Source organism: Bombus vancouverensis, chromosome 4, assembly GCF_051014615.1.
Source record: "Bombus vancouverensis nearcticus chromosome 4, iyBomVanc1_principal, whole genome shotgun sequence".
NCBI lineage: Eukaryota > Metazoa > Arthropoda > Insecta > Hymenoptera > Apidae > Bombus > Bombus vancouverensis.
This window is the reverse complement of record NC_134914.1, coordinates 18,170,388-18,189,039: the sequence shown is the minus strand read 5'-3', so window position 1 is coordinate 18,189,039 and position 18,652 is coordinate 18,170,388. Positions and strand designations below refer to the sequence as shown.

Genomic DNA, 18,652 nt, shown 5'->3' with positions numbered 1-18,652 from the left:
ATTCTATAGATATGTCTAAAAAAGAACGGTGCTCATCTCTGCCTGATTTACAAGAACAAGAAATTTATCGTCTTCCATGTTCATTTTCCACGAGTCAAGTTTTTATTAACGAGATCTATGTATGATAAGTAATCATCGTGAAATGTACGACCATAGACAAAATAGAGAATAGACCTAATATGTAATGTATTTTAGTATCCCATATTTTGGGAAGGTAACATGATCCTTTTATCATTTTCAAGACACATTATTAAAGATGCGACTATAATAGACGTGGCAGTAAAAATGCGGAACTGTAAAAAAATTTCACGAGACGACACAGAGATGAGAGAGGTGTAAGAGGTACTGTACTGTTCTCTATCGCTACCGTTACACGCGTTGATACATTGTTTTATTTGTTATGTGACACGTTCGGCCAATACACGTGCTTAACTTTGTGACTGTGTAAAGTTTGTAAAAAAAACCAATCAGGTGTGCAGTCCTTCCAGGAGACTTCTTCCCAGTTTCCTTCTATACCTATCTTATATACTCGGATTTTTTTGAGGTCGGTATTTCAGAACATGAGACACAAAGTCCCATATAATGTCAAGTCTATCTTATATTTAGCTAATGGTTAATGATACCCATCATTCAAGTTAACCTCTCATATCGTAAAAGTATAGGTTAAGTTGATTAAGTCCGCTAGGAAAATTGAGTTATGCATTTTTCAAAAGAAATTCGAACATTTGAATTATGTCAGAACTTTCCTAGAGTATCTAATACAATGAGAAATCTTTGTGAATGTGCCTAGTGGTTCAGAATTGTCATCACTGTTTTTCTCGTTATGCGTGATTGTATCTAAAGAATTATTTTCTTTACGAGTCGTATACCATTTTGAAATAGAGAAAAAATGTTGACGCGACACAGTGTAGTTACAGAATCACCTTCACATGTCGATACAATACCTATAAATCTCGTTGCTACTGAGGATGGCCGAACGCTTTTAGCAGTAACTGGTAAGAGTCTGTGACAATAAAATTGGAAATGTTCGCAACAAACACTTATAGCAATTCATTGTAAACTTTGCAGAACATAAAGACGGTATGTTGGAAATTGTTGCAACTCCAGTTATGCTTGTTGGACAAAGTGAAGCAGCATCGCCGCTAGTAGATGTAAAAAATTTTAATGGAAATCTAATATTACATTCGGTACATTGTTATCTTATGCTTCGTTATTTATCTTACAGAAGAAGCTTTTATTTTTCAGTTGTTTGCTATTTCAGCCTGTTTTTCAAATAAGCGTTGAAAATATTGTCAATGAGTCAGAACTTCAGCAATCAACACAAAATTTTGAGACTGAGCCTAATAGCATTGATCAAATACCATCATGCAGAGAATTAACATGCAAGGAAACAGTTACGCAAGAATATCAGTCTCTTTCTTCGAATGATTCAGTAGCTAGCGAAAAGGATGGAAAAATTTGTAAACAGAAGCCAATTAATACATCTGTGAAAAAAAATAGCCCTGGAAGGCCCAAGAAAAACAAAGCAATTTCTTTGCAAGTAATTCAAGTAATTTTGAAATTGCTTACATTTTATTTTCCCATATGCGATTACAAATAAATTATATGTACAATTAATAATCCATTACATACGATGTATTTGATCTTTCAATCATTATATGGTATAAAGGTAACAGAGAACAAATCTTTTTTGCATTAGGACACAGATAGTTTAATATGCGATATTTGCCATCAAGAATTTGGTAAACAAACATTATATCGGAAACATATGGAAAATCATGCAGAAGAAAAACCACATCGATGTCCAAAATGTTCTGCATCGTTCAACGTGCCGGTAGTAATAATTCTATTCCTCTTCGTTCAATGTTTCATTTGATACTTTCAACATTAACATATTATATAATGGAATGTATACTCTAGATAGAAATTTTGTTGTTATTTTATATTAATGTTGCAGACAAATTTTACACTTCACATGGCAACGCATAATACAGGTGAACCGAAATGTCCAGAATGTGGGAAAAAATTTGCAAGAATGGCTAGCTTAAAGTCTCATATGTTGTTACATGAAAAAGAAGAAAACTTATTCTGTACAGAATGCGAAGATGCTTTCTCGACAAAGGTCAGTATTAATATTTGTCGGAGATGAAAGGACATCGGAGCCTTCCCTTTGGAACTTCGAGAAAATCCCTTAACACCGTAATCTAGATTCTATCATAGGCGTAATTAAATAATTGTCGTCTTTCGATCCGATTGTATTTGTTCGAGATTTGTGATAATGAGTTTGGGCTCGAGGCGACAGCCAGTCGCCAAACGTAGCCGCGGTCACGGGATGAACGCTTTGTCTAACAAAGATATGGAGTAATTCTATAGCTCTCCTTAAAAGAAATATTTGTGGCGGCACGCGACAGCAAACATTCCGACGGCTTCTGTCCCGTGGCTCGCCACACGCAGATCCTATTCTTCGAGTAAGATGATTGTCGATGCGTCTCCGCAGTACACGTTCAGCTAGCCTGAGGGCCCGTTATAAATCTTAAGATTTAGCTAACTAAAGTCCTTCAAACAAACAGTCTGTGTCCCAACTACGAGAAGATAGAGGAGACCTTTTTTTTCAACGAACGACGTCTCCCACTAGCAACTTTCCCTCGAGGGCGGCTAGCATCTTTTTCTAACCACCGATGTGGAGATTGACCAATTAGCAGCAGCGCCAATTTCCCTTACTTTCTGAACGAAGGCTATCCTCGACGAATCCGATGATCTCGTGTCCTTAGACACACCCCAATATAGTTTTTCTCTGTGGCATCATCGGGACGGAAATTCATTCTCTTGCGATCTCGTCGACGAAGAGAGTAACCCCTTACGATCAGTGAATATTACACGTCTGACTTAGAATTTGTAAGCACGTTCATCTATCATCCCGTCGACCGCGGATTCGTTATTGAACCTAGGATCATTGTCATTAGTTTCTCGAGTATCTAATTACCACGGTTACTTATCCGGTTCTATGATAATCGTATTTGCACTAGTCAATGTCTTCTCTATTGCATAACGATAACGTGTAATCCAAACGAAGATTCGTTTCACGCGCCTAACCCTAATTCTAATGTAAACCCGACATATTAATAAACATTTTAATTGCTAATTGATTTATTCACAGTATAATCTTGTCTTAATTCAATAAAGATAAGAAAATAAAAATGAAAATAGTTATTCTTTCGAAAATCAATGGCAAATTAAAAATTATTGACGATATACTTTAATCTTGAACATTATAGACTCAATTAGATGCACATTTAAAGCTACATGGGGAAAAGTGGACGATTGAAGAAGTACGAAAATGTAAATTATGTAATAAACAGTTCAGTCAACCCGCCTTATATAGACTTCATATTCGTGAGCACTATAGGGTAAGATGCTACCAGTGTCAAATGTATTCCAAGTGACGATTCCCAGAGGATTCTGGCGAGGTTGATATAATTTGTACCACTATTTCGTCTTTAGTTGCAGACAAAAGTAGTAAAACAAACGAAAAGAGGGACAAAACACAAAACAATGTATAAGTGTACCATATGTTTGAAGTCTTTTCAAAAGCCAAGTCAATTGATGCGGCATATTAGAGTGCATACTGGTGAAAAACCTTTCAAAGTAACCTAATTTTCACTTTGTGTAATTGTATTTTTTGGATGATAAATGATCTAAATTTTGTTTAATTTCAAAGTGTACAGACTGCGGTCGTGCATTCACGCAAAAGAGTTCGCTGCAAATTCATACGTGGCAACACAATGGTATTCGACCTCATGCTTGTGAGTTTTGCAATGCCAAGTTTAGTCAGAAAGGTAATTTTTTACAATAACTGTTTACGATTGAATTTATTGCTATTTATTTATTCTTTAAGTCACTCTTACTTCTATTTATACATAAATATGAATACTTCCAGGTAATTTGAATGCTCATATAATGAGAGTTCACAATGTCCCAGAGGGAGAACCTATATACGGATGTAATTATTGTTCATGCGTGTTTAAAAAACTCGGCAGTTTGAATGGTCACATGAAACGTATGCATACCGATGTAAACGAGGTAATTTATGACCAAAATTATTACTTGACATGTCTCTCAGTTCATTTGTTATTAATGCTACAATGCATTGAAATCATTAGATCGATGTGCAATGACATTTTTAGGAGAATAGCATTAATGACAATACTCATTCGAGTAATACCATGGAGTCTGATATACGTTCAACAGTTGATAGTGTTATAACACAACTGGCATCTTTAGAATCCGACATTCATCAGACTACAGAATCGTCAAATTTCGAACCGCGTTTATTATCGGAAAACGTAACGAAAAAGGATATTTTACAACAAGCATTGAAAAACAGTGGTCTTCCTAGTAAAAATAAAATTGCTTCTGAAGGTACGCATTACACTCGATAAACTACAAGATTATGGCATAATTATTTTTAATAATTAATTATGTTTTGTTTATTAACGGTATATCAGAGATAAAGAAGTTTGGAGCTCGTGTTAATTTTGTAACATTATTGGATCGAGCGCCTGATGGTGATACGAGGTAATCCGTTTTATATGTACCTAAAAGCATAAAAAAATTTATCGTTAAAAGCAAGTGTATTGCAAAAAGCAAATAGTTGATATAAATCGTTTTTCCTTCTTGCTATTCCTTTAGAAAATATTTGACAATAAAACAACGATGCGTAGGAAACGTGAGATGGTACGCGTGTACATTTTGTCACAAAGAATTCAAAAAACCATCAGATTTGATACGCCATTTGCGTGTTCATACGCAAGAAAAGCCTTTTAAGGTACTTATATGTGCACATTAAAACATTTTTTACATATCTTGAAGAGATCTTTTTTTACTTACTTTATCTTAGATTTTTTTTTTAACATTTATACTTATTTGTATCTTTAGTGCACCCACTGTTATCGTTCGTTCGCTTTGAAATCTACTATGATAGCACACGAACGTACGCATTCAAGTGTTAAACGTTACGCTTGTGGTTCCTGCGAGAAAGCATTCGTGTGCCATAGTAGTTTAATTGCACATACTAGGTAAGTGACTGTTACATTTTTTCTTATAATAGAATCGGATGACATGCAAATAAGCCTTTTATAATAGATTGCATGCAAAGTCCGAAAATTGTTCAAATAAAACCACTGACAATGATAAGGATCCCGACACATATGCAGTAATTGATGCTGACATTTATTCCACTGATCAATCGAAAAATCAAATAAAGGGTAAATTAAAATTATCACCGGAAGCAGAAAGCTTGGTTCCTCAAGTTATCTTGCAAGAACCGTTGGTAATTAGTGATACAGGAAATAAAATTTCCGTGGTATCTTCGGGAAAGGAAAAACGTGCTTATGATACATCTACTGATCATGCCAGACCCCACAAATGTTGGATTTGTCAGGCGGCATTTAGAAAGATCAGTCACTTGAAGCAACATCATCGCCGCCACACTGGAGAACGTCCATATAAATGCACAAAATGCGATAGGTACATGCGCAAATTTTTTTTTCGATTTATTATCTCTCCTCTTTCTTCCTTTAAAACATACATCTAATAAATTTCTTGTTTCTCCTTTCTTTTTGTGCACATAAATTGTTAACAAGAGTATTATTCAACCAGTAATAAATCGTTTTAAATTATTTCAGGAGATTTACATCGAATAGTGTTCTAAAATCGCATTTGCATACTCACGAAGATTCGAGACCATACGGTTGTTCTCTTTGTAATGCGAAATTTTCTACACAAAGCAGCATGAAAAGACACTTGGTTACTCACAGTAATAAAAGACCGTTCATGTGCCCTTATTGTCACAAGACTTTCAAAACTTACGTCAATTGTCGGAAACACATGAAAATACATAAGCATGAACTGGCACAACGGGTATAGTATCTATTACAGAAGAAAAGAAAACAAAAATTGGATTCGTCATTAACCATGAAACATTATGTTTTTCTCTGAATTCGTAGCAATTGGAACAACAGAAAATCAGAATACAAGAACAAGCTTCAGACAAGTCAAATATGAAGGAAAGTTCTAAACAAGAAGCGGCTCTTGAATCGTCTTCCTCCTCTTCTGCCTCTATCACTACAATTAATTCCACTATTACCAGCAACATCTCCGTCACTACCACTGCCACTACCAGTACCACCCCTACCACCGTCACAACTTCCTCTTCTACGTTTTCAGATAATCTTGCACTTTCTCGTCTTGGATCGGTTGAATTATCATTTCAATCACAGCTCGGATCAGAGCTTTCACAAGCTTTTCCCGAGTTTCAAAATATAACTGAAGGAAAGGAAAAAATAAGACCAGTTTTAGCAACAAATTGCGATACTACAACGTTTATTAATCGTATGTTTCAAATTCGTATGTGTGTTATACGTATCAGGAAATCATATTTTTTTATTTTGTATAAGCTTGTTAATCTTGTATGCACTTTTCTCTTCTTTTGTTCTTTTGTTTTTAGAAAATGTAGCGGGAATAGCTGTAACAAATCTTGAAAATTCACCAATATTACAAGCTGATGAAGCTGGTTCAGTCACGTTGCCCGTTTACTCTGGCGATCAGACACTTACACCGGTATTGTATATCATAGTACCAAGTTGTCAGTAAATAAAGTAAAAGGTGTTCGTTGTAATTACTCTTCGGCATTAAAATCCGTTTTGTTTCGATAGGAAAGTATACGAGAAATAGAAGAAACTTTAAATCAACAGTTTTTTAATATCGGGATGAATCTTAACTTGGGAGGTAATCACTCGAGACATTCGAGTAGTACAAACACGAGTGATTTTAGTCATATGAAAGAGCAACAGCAACCTGTATTGAATGTTATATATGAAAATAATAATAACAGTAACTGTAATAGTAACGTAGAATCAGCTGGAGAACATGTATTTTCGACGCAATTAGATTCATTTGAGATGGACCATATTACTTTGCAAGTAAGATAAAGATTTCTTTTTCTATAAATTGTCTTCGTTACAGAGAATGTGAAACCAATAAAGATCTTATCTGTTAGTCGGATACTGAAATTGACATTGGACTAGATACAAGAAATTCAACTAGTATGGCGAGTATACTACCTAGAAATGTAAAAGATGAACATCGTCTTTCTGTTTGTGTTACAACACCAGATAACATAAATGTTGAACAATCAGAAAAGTCTGGTGTGCAAACGGTTGTATTTGTTTCCCAGCCAAACTTCTCCAAAAAAGAGAATATAACAAATGAATTTACTGTAGAAGAAACCCAGAAGAACAGTATTCACAAACAATGTATAATCAACCCGATATTCTTTACGTAAGTTTTCGTTAGTTTCTTTTTTCAGCTGTCTACCCTCTTTACACATATGCTGTTCTAATATATGTATTTATCGCGAACAAATCAGAAACAATTACAGTGAAAACAAATATTCAATTTGCGTAGAGAAGACTTTCGGGGAACATCACAAGATTTCAAGATTCAGTCAAATATGCACGCTTTGTCATCCGATGTTCCAGAAATCGTTAAAACCGCTACGGGCAAAATATCCCGTGGACAATCTCTATTACAGTGTCACATGTGTAGCCAACAAGGATTCACGACAGTTGGTTTAAAGGTAAATATCTTAAAATAAATAATAGATGTTTTCTTTCTTCTCCTAGTCGTTATGTTTCGCTAATTCGGTCCATGTGTGTTCTCCGTTACATTTAATTGTTGACTTCGTCAATCTTTAATGAAGGTATTTTTTTGGTGCAAGGAACATTTGACAAGCCATCGCGGAACGAAGGAATATCAGTGCACAGAGTGCTCTTCTAAATTTTACACAAATGGTGGATTAAATAGACATTCGAAGATTCATGTCGTCAAGCAGTGAGTGTCGAAAAAAATGTTACATTGGCATGAATTATAATTGATTATTGTACTTTGTTATGTTTTTTTTGTAGACCATTTAAATGTTTATCGTGTGAGAAGCAGTTTAACAATAGGATCCAATTACTATCACATAGTAAAATTCATGAAACTTCAATATGGAATGCTTCAGGGATGAATGATAATTCAGATAATTCGACGTTTTTATCGGAAGTGCATCAACCGCGGATTGCAAATGATCATTCACCATTACATAATATTATGATAGAACCCGATTCTGCCGTTTCTGAGAAAGTTCTGTTGGATACAGTAGCTGAAAAAGAAGTAATGGATCAAGTAGAAGTAAGTTTCTTATTAGTTATTGCTACGTTGTAGCAAAACGGAACGCTGACAAAGGATTATTAACTGAATTTTTTTATACGCAATATAGATTTTGTTGGAAAAGAAGGAACGAAAAGAGTATACAAACAAATGTAAATATTGTCCGAAAACTTTTCGCAAGCCAAGCGATCTTATAAGACATGTACGCACACACACAGGAGAACGACCATACAAGTGCGATTATTGCAGTAAAAGTTTTGCCGTAAAATGTACTTTGGATTCTCATACAAAAGTTCATACGGGAAAAAAGACATTTCGCTGCCATGTGTGCAATAGTTTATTTGCGACTAAAGGTAGCTTGAAAGTTCACATGCGTTTACATACCGGTAAGTTGAATAATTACTATTCAAGTTTTCATTCTGTATAATAATAATATGTTATATATGTCGGAGATGAAAGTACATCGGAGCTTTCCCTTTGGAATTTCGGGAAAATCCCTTAACACCGTAATCTAGATTCTATCATAGGCGTCATTAAACAATTGTCGTCATTCGATCCGATTGTATTTGTTCGAGATTTGTGATAATGAGCTTGGGCTCGAGGCAACAACCAGTCGCCGAACGTAGCCGCGGTCACGGGATGAACGCTTTGTCTAACAAAGGTATGGAGTAATTCTATAGCTCTCCTTAAAAGAAATATTTGTAGCGGCACGCGACAGTAAACATTCCAACGGTTTCTGTCACGTGGCTCGCCATACGCAGACCCTATTCTTCGGGTATGATGGTTACGAGATGCCGACGCATCTCCACAGTACATGTTCAGTTAGCCTGAGAGCCGTTATAAACATTAAGATTTAGTTACCTAAAGTCCTTTGAACAGATAAACAGTCTTTGTCCCAACTAGCGGAAGATAGGGGAGATCTATTTTTCAACGAACGACGCTTCCCGCTAGCAACCTTCCCTCAAGGACGGCTAGCATCCTTTTCTAACCACCGACATGGAAATTGACCAATTAACAGCAACGTTAATTTTCCTCACTTTCTGAACGAAAACTATCCTCGATGAATCCGATGACCTCGTGTCCTTAGACACACCCCATCATAGTTTTCCTCTGCAGCATCATCGCGACGGAAAGTCATTCTCTCGTGAGGTCGTATTGGCGAGTTACTTAGCGTCTGTACGCTCGGTGGATATTCCACGTTTTAACAAAAAGTTAGTTTAGTTATACTTCCATCGTAGCCAAGCAAGTCGAGTACGATTTGGGCTTTGGAAGAAAGCGCATCCTGTTATCCCGTTGACCGCGGATTCGTTATTGAACCTAGGATCATTGTCATTAGCTTCTCGAGTATCTAATTACCACTGTTACTTGTCACATTCTGTAATAATCGTATTTGCACTAGTCAATGTCTTCTCTATTGCATAACGACAATGTGTAATCCAAATGAAGATTCGTTTCACGCCCCTAACCTTAATTCTAATGAAAATCCGACATATATAAATAAGTAGTATCGACTATTTCTTTCCTATATTTCTGTAAATTGTTTAATAAATTTTGATCAATGTTTCTGAAGGTTCGAAACCATTTAGATGCCCTATATGCGATTCGCGATTTCGAACATCCGGCCATAGGAAAGTACACTTATTGAAACATGCACGCGAACACAAAGATAATCCAAAGAGAAAACAAAGACATTTGAAGGTTGCAGTCATAGCTGAAGTAGCGACTGATCTTGAGAAATGTGACGGAAAGGAAGAGAAAATGAATAATTTTGAGCCAAAGCAGCAAATAGCACAGGAGCAGCAGCTATCACAGGCAGTTGCAGGATTAACGTCCCATTTAGAGGCATATAGTATTGAAACAGCTGCTTCCTGTTTATCTGATCAAATTAATTTCGATACAGAAGGTATCGTATCGAACAACAATCAAACGATAGTGTCCATAAACGAAAACAATCAGTTAGTTACGAATTTACACTTTCTTCTGACAAATGGTCTTGTTACTATACAAACCGAAGAATCGTTGTTATCACAATCATCTGCATCACCAGCTAACAATTCGCAGCATCGACCGGCTGGGATTCCCGATACTGGGTGTGCACTAACAACACCCAGCGTCGTATCTGATACTAACGAACAACATGCCAAGGATGAAATTCATATAGAACAAATGTTAAAAACGCCAGCAAATAATTGTCTTTTAGCGATATCAACCGTGACACCTTCATTGGAACGACAGCTGGAACCATTTTCAAAGGTGATTACGGAAGAAACGTTACCAGTAGTAGCCAATAAACCGACGATTAAAGGGAATCCATCGAAAAAGGAATGCGACATTTGTGGGAAAATATTTACAAAACCGTATCAAGTCGAAAGACATAAACGAATTCATACGGGTGAACGGCCATACAAGTGTGATCTATGTACGAAATCATTTGCCCAAAAGTCAACTCTACAGATGCATCAAAAACACCACACTGGCGATCGACCCTACGCTTGTTCGTACTGTGAATATTCTTTTACGCAAAAAGGCAATCTTCGAACACATGTTAAACGCGTACATCAACTGGATACTGTTGACATCAGGAAATGGAAACGTAGCCGTCAATCCTTCCTACCTAAAACATCTCTTCAGGAAAACACGATCGAAGCTAAGAGTCTAAATTTAGACAACATATCGTTTGTAGAGCTGCTTAAATAGTAATATGCATCTGGTACAAAAACTATCATTTTACTTTTTAATTAAATTTTATGCCTTCGACAAAAATTGTTAACTGCGATAGAATATTGATTAAATGATAGAGACAATAATATTTCGACATTCTTCTTATTTACGTTACTATTTAATATGTTAAATAATTACTCGATACTATCTCGCAAATAAATATAATCTGTCGTCGCATCCAATGTATAAAACGTTCGCCGATTTATATGAAAGCAAAAATAAATTTTTAACGTGTAATGTCGTTTTAATATTAAAACACAACTGTTTGATCAAGGTATCATATTAATGTTTGTAATTACATTTTGTTTCAGTTACAGGACAACCATTCGGATGATTTTTATAAAACCAACAGGGTTTAGTCTTCGTGCATGGCAATGGTAACTTATATTTTTTTGATTTTTCATTAATTCTTCCTCCTGTTCCAGGTATTCTAAATTCTACCCTTCCTTGAGTAACACGAAATATATAGCTATGATTTTTTAGTAAAGTTTGAAGACCTCCGCATTCTTTTCGCAAATGTATCATAGCTTCTTTAGGAATTGATTCAGCTATTTCACGTAATTCAAGGCATCTGCCAGCGTTCCAAAGTTTTTTGGGTGTTCCTTCGATAGTCATAATGCGACCTTCATGAAGCAACTGATTCGATACGATATCAACAATATTTGCAATTAATGTTTTGTCTAATTGTGTACAATTTCGTACTTTTTCCACTTTGTCCCTTGGCTTAAAGTCACAAGTCCATTCTTCAACTATTTCACTATCGACTGTTTTATCACTCAATTCGTATTTTTGCCAAGTCAAAGTTGTCTTTGTACTTAGCATTTGTTGAATACGATCTTCGAGTTCTTTAACCCCTTCGGGCGTTCTTTCCCATCCAATCAGGCATATTCGTTTCGTAGAGGGAATTCTTAATTTATCAAGATGTGTTGTAAAACCACATTGGACGCATATACTTCTCACATAATCAATGTACTCCGAATATTGACTTTTCGAGGCACAGTACCTTTGATACTTTGCGCCATTAAGTTCATATGGACAACAGGGTAATAAAAAGAAACGACAGTTGTTAGAGCTACGTGCAGCAATTATCGGAATCCATGGTGTTAACTCGTCTGAATGGTTTCCTATGATCCAATCTACTTCCGGATATACAGTCGTAGACGATGGAACAACGGTAGAAACCTGTACAAAACGTTTTAGTAAATTTAATCAATCGATCGTAAGATCGAAGATACGTAATCACGTATATATGTATGTACATAAGATGAAATAAGTTGCTATTAATATTTGTATTACAAAATTTATATAAATAATACTCATACATACTTGCAATGGAGTTTCAGGTGGGTATAAATCCCATATTTTCCTCCTTCGCAAATCAATTCCTAATCCGCGGTGACCTTCGTTAAATAGGATGTGCACGAGTAAACCATTACCGCATCCCAAATCGAGAAACGATTGTAAATTATTAGTTTTCTTTTCAAATCTCTCTTTCTCCCACAATAACAGTAAATAGGCAGCGATTGCAATATCCTCATAAACAAATTTCGTTGGATCTGTACTTTCAGGCCAGTTTTTTATCAATTTCGTACCATATTTCTCCTTCAACTTACAATACAATTTTGCATATTTTTCAGCTGATACGAGATTCAATGAAGTCAACGGGATCGATGTTCTTTCTGAGTCACTGCTTCTTGCCCATTTCAGGATACATGGGAAAAGTTTCTGCTTTAACCATTCAATGCTGAAATCGGATATAATGTTATTCTCTCCATAGACACTAAGGGATGTATAACCGTCTGTTCCTTGTTGTAACATAAATGCTATTTTAGCACCAAGAGACTGTTTATGCGAGAGAAAGGGTTTGTGGACATTTATTATGCAACCCTCTTCATTATTGGATAAAAGAAATTCAATACCACTGGAAAATATGTGTGGCATACGTGGCAACTGCTTTGCCACATATAAGTGAACCTTCCTTTTGGCTGTAACAGCCACCTGATCAGAAATGTGCAGTACTTCTAGTAATTTTATGTTATCAATGTTGTCTGTTTGATGATCTGTACTTAAAGTTGAAATATCCAGGGTATTAATACGCTGAAAAATTTGGAAGATATCGCAGCTAGTTTCGATATCCAGTATTTCAATAGATGCAAGAATTCTACGGTTTACAGTTTGAGGATTACGACGCCATATACTAATGGCTTTGAAAAATTGTGACGCATTAATTCCGCTTTGATCACGTATTATGGTTTTGAAATCCATATTTTACATGATACAATTGCAAATCCTTTCTTTAGAGGATAATTTATAGAATGCATCTACGATGTGAATACTACCTTTATATACATGTTAGTCTGTTTGTTTACTTGTTTCTTCCTGCTTTGAGTACTAAAAATCACATTAAAATACAGATAATTAGGATATGTAAAAAAAAGAAGGAAGGAAGAAGATGGTAAGCATTCACAAAATATATATTAATAATATTATTGATATTGATATACCTTTTTAACAATCCAATCTGCATCTTGTACTGCCTTTTTCATAATTTGCTGAATACGTTCCTCATCTGGTTCGATTAAATGCTGTTTAAAACTCTGCAAGCATTAGAGTACAAAACCAATTATTATTAAATAATTAAATTTACTTGAAAATCAAATTAATCACATGTTCGTTGTGTGAATATTACATATTTTACCGCATAACCTAAACGTTTTATTGTTCATTATTTTTACTGAAAGTAGTGAATTTGATCTCCAAATGTATTTGTTAATATGAAAATTGTTATACAATTTACCTGCTTAACCGAATGTCTATAAAATCCTTGTGCTTCTTTTGGTAATTTTTCACATTCTCGCAGCAAAAATTTGTACAGCTGTTTGGGCGATTTTAAAGCTGCTTCTCGTAACTTTGTACTTGCCATTTTAGTGAAAAGTTGGAGAAAATATAAAGAAAAACAATAATTATTAAATGTTAAGAATATTATATTGTGTAATTTTATGTAAGAATGTTAAGAAATACGAAGTTGCACGATTGTTTACGATTCAGTTTCTTTCATCCTATTTTAATTGAAATTAATATGATGATAGGACAAGGAAAGAAACCCCTAGTATAGCGTAAAATCACTGGACGGTCTTTAAAGTTAATAAAAGTGGTAACATAAAAAGAAGATTATAATTAGTACAATATAATTAGAAAACTCAAGCGACTTTGTATAATGACATGTGTATTTTTAATATATAAATATATCAAAGAGTAAAAATATAGTTGTAAAATCTCTTATAAAGATATGTATATACATATGTACACAAGTAAAAGTACTTAAGTTTGAAGGCGCTGCGTAGCATCTTCTAGCAGTATTGTATGTAGATAATATACAAATAATTGTTAATAGTGTGATTAAAGCGTTATGATAAATTTACATCGATACAAGGTAGTAAACATTTTATTAAAATGTTATCGAACAAACATAATTCGATTAAAAAGTAGTGGAAAGCATCCTACTGCCGGAATAATCGGTAATATACACTTTACTAATATCATATATTTGGATATACTGCTTTTCTTACTGTTAAGTTCTTATTTTACTTAGTAATCGGAGATGAAATTTTAAAAGCGCAAGTAAAAGATACTAATTGTTTTTATGCGTGTAAGCTGCTTTATAATCATGGAGTCAAGGTTCAGAAAGTAGGTATAACTTAATTCATGATGTCTATAGTTTATCTGTCAAGTATTGTTGTTTTCTATTAATACTATTTTTTATTTTAATTATCTATTCCTAGACTGCGGTCGTACGAGACAATGTTGAAGATATTTCCAAAGAGATAAAATACTTTTCTAAAATGTTCAACTATGTTTTTACATCCGGTGGTATAGGACCAACTCACGATGATGTTACATATGAAGGTAAAATATAATCTGAAAATTAATAAGAGTACATAAGTAAGTGTTCATTATAATGAAATTATATTTTACAGCTTTAGCATTGGCCTTTAACGATTCATTGCACTATCACCCAACGCTAGTGAAGATTATAAAAGATTGCTTCAGTTATGGAACTTTCCCTTCACCGGCTTATAAAATGGCATATGTAAGTAATGATTCAAATGAATGGTGTAAATTAAATGATAGTATGTTAATACTTGTTTGACGATCGATGTAAACTAGGTTCTTAATTTAAGATACCCACTAAATCTGTACTTAAATTTGGGATAGACCAAGTCACAGGTAAAAAGCTGAATTATCCGTGTATAAAGGTGGAAAATGTTCACATCTTCCCTGGCTCACCCATGTTTTTTGAAATATCGTTTCAGGCATTTTGCAAGGTATAATATGCACACATCGTTTGAATAATTGTTCGAGAGTAGAAAAGATCTTGTTTTTGTAGGAATGTTTTGCTAGCTACAAAAGTTTTGCAGCAACTGAAGTTTACATAAATGCAAAAGAGGAATCATTCGCAGATGTTTTATATGCAGTTGCACAAGAATGTCCAACTGTTACCTTCGGCTCGTATCCGGAATGGAATAGGTAATAAAATCGACTACAATACAAAAAAATGATAAAGAAGTTGGTAGATAATTGAAATCGCTTTGTAGATATTATAAAGCGCGTGTAACCATAGAAAGTGAAAACGAAAAAGATACTGAAACAGCAAAAACAATGTTTTGTAATCGTATTCCGAGAAATGTGCTAGTACATTATGATCGTACGCCACATGTGGATTGTCTATCAAAGTATGAAGCATGGATTCAAAAGTCCCAACGTCGATCATTTTATGAGCGTTCCTTTAAGAAATTCGTGTAATGCATCTACAACTGGAAAAAGTATCGATTATTTGTATCGATTATAAGGTGTCATCGAATTTTTTTTTGTTTTCTTTCTCTTTCTTTCCTTGTAGAAACTATTATAAGAAACCTGAAAATGTTTGGATATATTTGGATGGTAGCGAAGAGTCAGTCCTTATGATACATCTTGCTCGAATCGCTAGTAACAAACTGCAACATTGTTCAAACTTCAAACTGCGTGCAATTTGTTTGAGATCTGATATGTTAAAGTCGGGCACTGACGAATTCTTCCATGAACTTAAAAACAGGTAGGTATGATATCGATACATGTCAAAACTGTTACAAGCAAAAATTATATTGGATTGCATGTAGAACGTGACAATCAATTTTCTAAAATAGATCTAAACTAACATGAACATAACTAATTTGACTAATCTGATAGATATAATATCGAGCTATGTAAGTTAGAACATTTGGAAAGCGATGCCGCTGACACGATAAGCAATTTCGCTGTGTTAAAACCAGAATTACAAGTGTTATTGGTTGGAAAACGGTTGAATAACAATAAAAGAGTAATGTACGATGATCTTGCACGATTAAACGACGACAGTTCTAAGTCTGTGCAAGTACATTTTCCACTCACTGATTGGACAGATGACGATATTGAAGATTTCTTTAGCTCACTCTGTTTACCATACTATACAGTAAAAACGTATTAAAATCGATAAGTAAGTAAGTAAAAATGTGTCTTTCTATCCTTACTTCGTTTGCTGATTTACTCTCCCTCTCTCTTTTTTTGTTTACCCTTTTGTTTTTGTTTTCGTTTCTTTCTGATTATGCTTGGTTAGATATTGCCATATATATTGTATATATTTATATAAGTCGTTTCCCGTATAAAGAAATACAACTTATTTTCATAGGTATGGGGCAGAAAAATAAGAGCAAGAATAAGCCAAAATATGTAATATGCTGCTAATGGAAGTGTGACCGAGATAGCTGTATCTCGTATTAAATTTTATATTTATTGATTGATTCAATAGCAGATTATTGTATAATCAATGGTCTTCTTTCATACAACAAGGACGTAAATAAAAACAAATTCACACAAAAGTTGTTTAGAAATCAGTTTATAATCGAAACATTATCAGAAATTATCGAAGTTGCGTTTCTTCATATTTTAATCCCTGATTATCACGAGGATGGCGAGATACGTTACGAAGAAAATACATGGAAAAACATCTATGTTTATAGATTGCTTTTTAATGTATCTTTAAAGACGACGAGCAGGAGGAAAAGGATTAATTAAACGTTTAAGGTTTTGATGGATACGATTAAAAAAGATTCATTAAACCCCTAAATCGTATTGGTATGAATTTATGTCATTTATTTTAAACTCATAGTTGAGTCGCGACGTCTCATTGTTTTGTTCCAAAGAAAAAGAAGCTTTGTTACTTGCTCGCATCCTCTTGAAATTTAATTTCGCATTGAAGTATTTTTAGCTTTTTTTCTTTTGAAAGCTTAAAACAAAAGTGAATGATAGAATGGTGAGAAGGTGGAGTAGATAAGAACGGTAAGAAAAGCGAATGAATGATGCTAGTCAGATAGTTTATATGTGTGTGTGTATGCGTGTGTGGTTATACAATTTATAAACCATATACAGTGCGATATTCTTCGTTATACTAATTACTATATACGAGTTGTTTTTTTTATATTTATTATTATTGTTAATAAAAAGAAAATAGATGTACTTGCTTAAGTCGAATATTCCGTTATTCGCACTTTGTTTTTACGTATCATTCTTCCGCGATCGCTTACACATCGCTTAACGCTAGAAGCTCTGTACCACAGAACTGTGTCTCTCTTTTTTTTACTACTTTTTATCAAAAATTTAGTAGACGATCTCTGAAAATAATAAATCTGAAAAAATAACAAGCAGTAGTGGTTTCAATTGCGGTAAAAAAAGAAAAATTGAACGAGGTAATCCACGAGTGAAACGAAACAAAAAAAATTGAGTAAATGGAAAAAGTTGTGCGAGGAAAGAAGAGAAGGTGGGGAGACGGAAATGAGCCTCATATTTCACCAGAGTATTTCATTTAAGTTTGAAATTGATTACACGAGAGTAGAATAGAATAGAAAGAAGCCGATGATACAAGGTTGGTAGAAGACAGAATACAAGCTGTCTAACTGGATGACTAACTGGTTATTTAACTGATTGGTTCGCTGTATAGCTCATTCATCGATTGACTGACCGACAACTGAGCGATTGATTAATCGACGGATTGATTGTAAGTGGTTGCTCGACTGGTTAGTTGGTAGATAAAAATGAATCGCGAGAAAAGGACGGATATATATCGAAAAGAAAATATGATAAATGAAAATAAAACGCGCGATTTTTCTCGATTTCTCTGCGTCGGTCTTTTTACAATTAGCATATCGAAGTTATTACGATTATAACGGAGAAGAAATCGATTGAGTAAATATTGGCACGACGAATAGTCTATAAAACAATTGCGAACATTAAACGGCAAAATTCTCATCGCGAAATTATTTGATTTGATGTCACGATATGTGTGTTCGATAATTCATTATAGTGGTAATATAGACACAGGGCTATATAGATACGACGGTTGAGAAAGAATAAGATAGCTATAAATAGCAAAAGGGTGGAAGAAAGTTGTAAGGAAAAATCGACGGGTCAAGCCTTCTGCGATAGAAATGATGAACATAAAAGAGATTTGTATCGTTTAAAGATTGGAAATGATACGAAAGAACAGAGGAAGAGTAGGAAAAATATAGGAGTGTGAGAGATCGAGCAGAGACTGATGCGAATGGGGGTTTGATCCTTGCGTAATCGTAGATGAAGCTAGTGGAGATGAGAAGGACGCGGTGGTAATGGTAACGGTAAAGTAGTGGCGGCTGTGGCGGTGGCGGTGGCG

General features: G+C 34.6%; 3 protein-coding genes across 7 annotated transcripts; 2 read left to right on the top strand and 1 right to left on the bottom strand.

Annotated features, from left to right (window-relative positions):
* Positions 1–308: 308 nt before the first annotated feature.
* On the top strand, positions 309–11,379 carry LOC117166519 (uncharacterized). 4 transcript variants are annotated; one of them, XM_076617599.1, is made up of 25 exons: positions 309–995; positions 1,069–1,187; positions 1,262–1,549; positions 1,700–1,834; positions 1,958–2,122; positions 3,276–3,407; positions 3,502–3,645; positions 3,719–3,836; positions 3,938–4,080; positions 4,185–4,419; positions 4,506–4,575; positions 4,690–4,825; positions 4,936–5,075; positions 5,143–5,526; positions 5,685–5,919; positions 6,006–6,390; positions 6,506–6,618; positions 6,714–6,980; positions 7,058–7,338; positions 7,465–7,636; positions 7,778–7,890; positions 7,965–8,232; positions 8,321–8,597; positions 9,782–10,921; positions 11,244–11,379. In XM_076617599.1, exons 1-24 carry the CDS (start codon positions 890–892, stop codon positions 10,906–10,908), a joined length of 5,553 nt encoding a protein of 1,850 aa, XP_076473714.1. In that variant the 5' UTR covers positions 309–889; the 3' UTR covers positions 10,909–10,921; positions 11,244–11,379. The 4 variants fall into 4 exon arrangements, with proteins under 4 accessions (XP_076473714.1, XP_033206408.2, XP_033206407.2 ...); XM_033350517.2 differs by lacking the exon at positions 11,244–11,379 and having other exon boundaries at positions 310–995; positions 1,262–1,540; positions 9,782–11,169; XM_033350516.2 differs by lacking the exon at positions 11,244–11,379 and having other exon boundaries at positions 310–995; positions 9,782–11,169.
* Positions 11,197–13,528, bottom strand: LOC117166520 (putative tRNA (uracil-O(2)-)-methyltransferase). The gene is made up of 3 exons (XM_033350519.2): positions 13,437–13,528; positions 12,259–13,323; positions 11,197–12,114 (listed from the first exon to the last, which is right to left on the bottom strand). The coding sequence occupies exons 2-3, from the start codon at positions 13,195–13,197 to the stop codon at positions 11,215–11,217; spliced, it is 1,839 nt and encodes a 612-aa protein (XP_033206410.2). The 5' UTR covers positions 13,198–13,323; positions 13,437–13,528; the 3' UTR covers positions 11,197–11,214.
* A 202-nt stretch (positions 13,529–13,730) lies between these two features.
* On the top strand, positions 13,731–16,826 carry LOC117166521 (FAD synthase). 2 transcript variants are annotated; one of them, XM_033350521.2, is made up of 10 exons: positions 13,731–14,450; positions 14,525–14,619; positions 14,715–14,838; positions 14,910–15,022; positions 15,114–15,257; positions 15,320–15,459; positions 15,528–15,731; positions 15,830–16,024; positions 16,159–16,444; positions 16,637–16,826. In XM_033350521.2, exons 1-9 carry the CDS (start codon positions 14,342–14,344, stop codon positions 16,433–16,435), a joined length of 1,401 nt encoding a protein of 466 aa, XP_033206412.2. In that variant the 5' UTR covers positions 13,731–14,341; the 3' UTR covers positions 16,436–16,444; positions 16,637–16,826. The 2 variants fall into 2 exon arrangements, with proteins under 2 accessions (XP_033206412.2, XP_033206413.2); XM_033350522.2 differs by having other exon boundaries at positions 16,159–16,448.
* Positions 16,827–18,652: the final 1,826 nt, after the last annotated feature.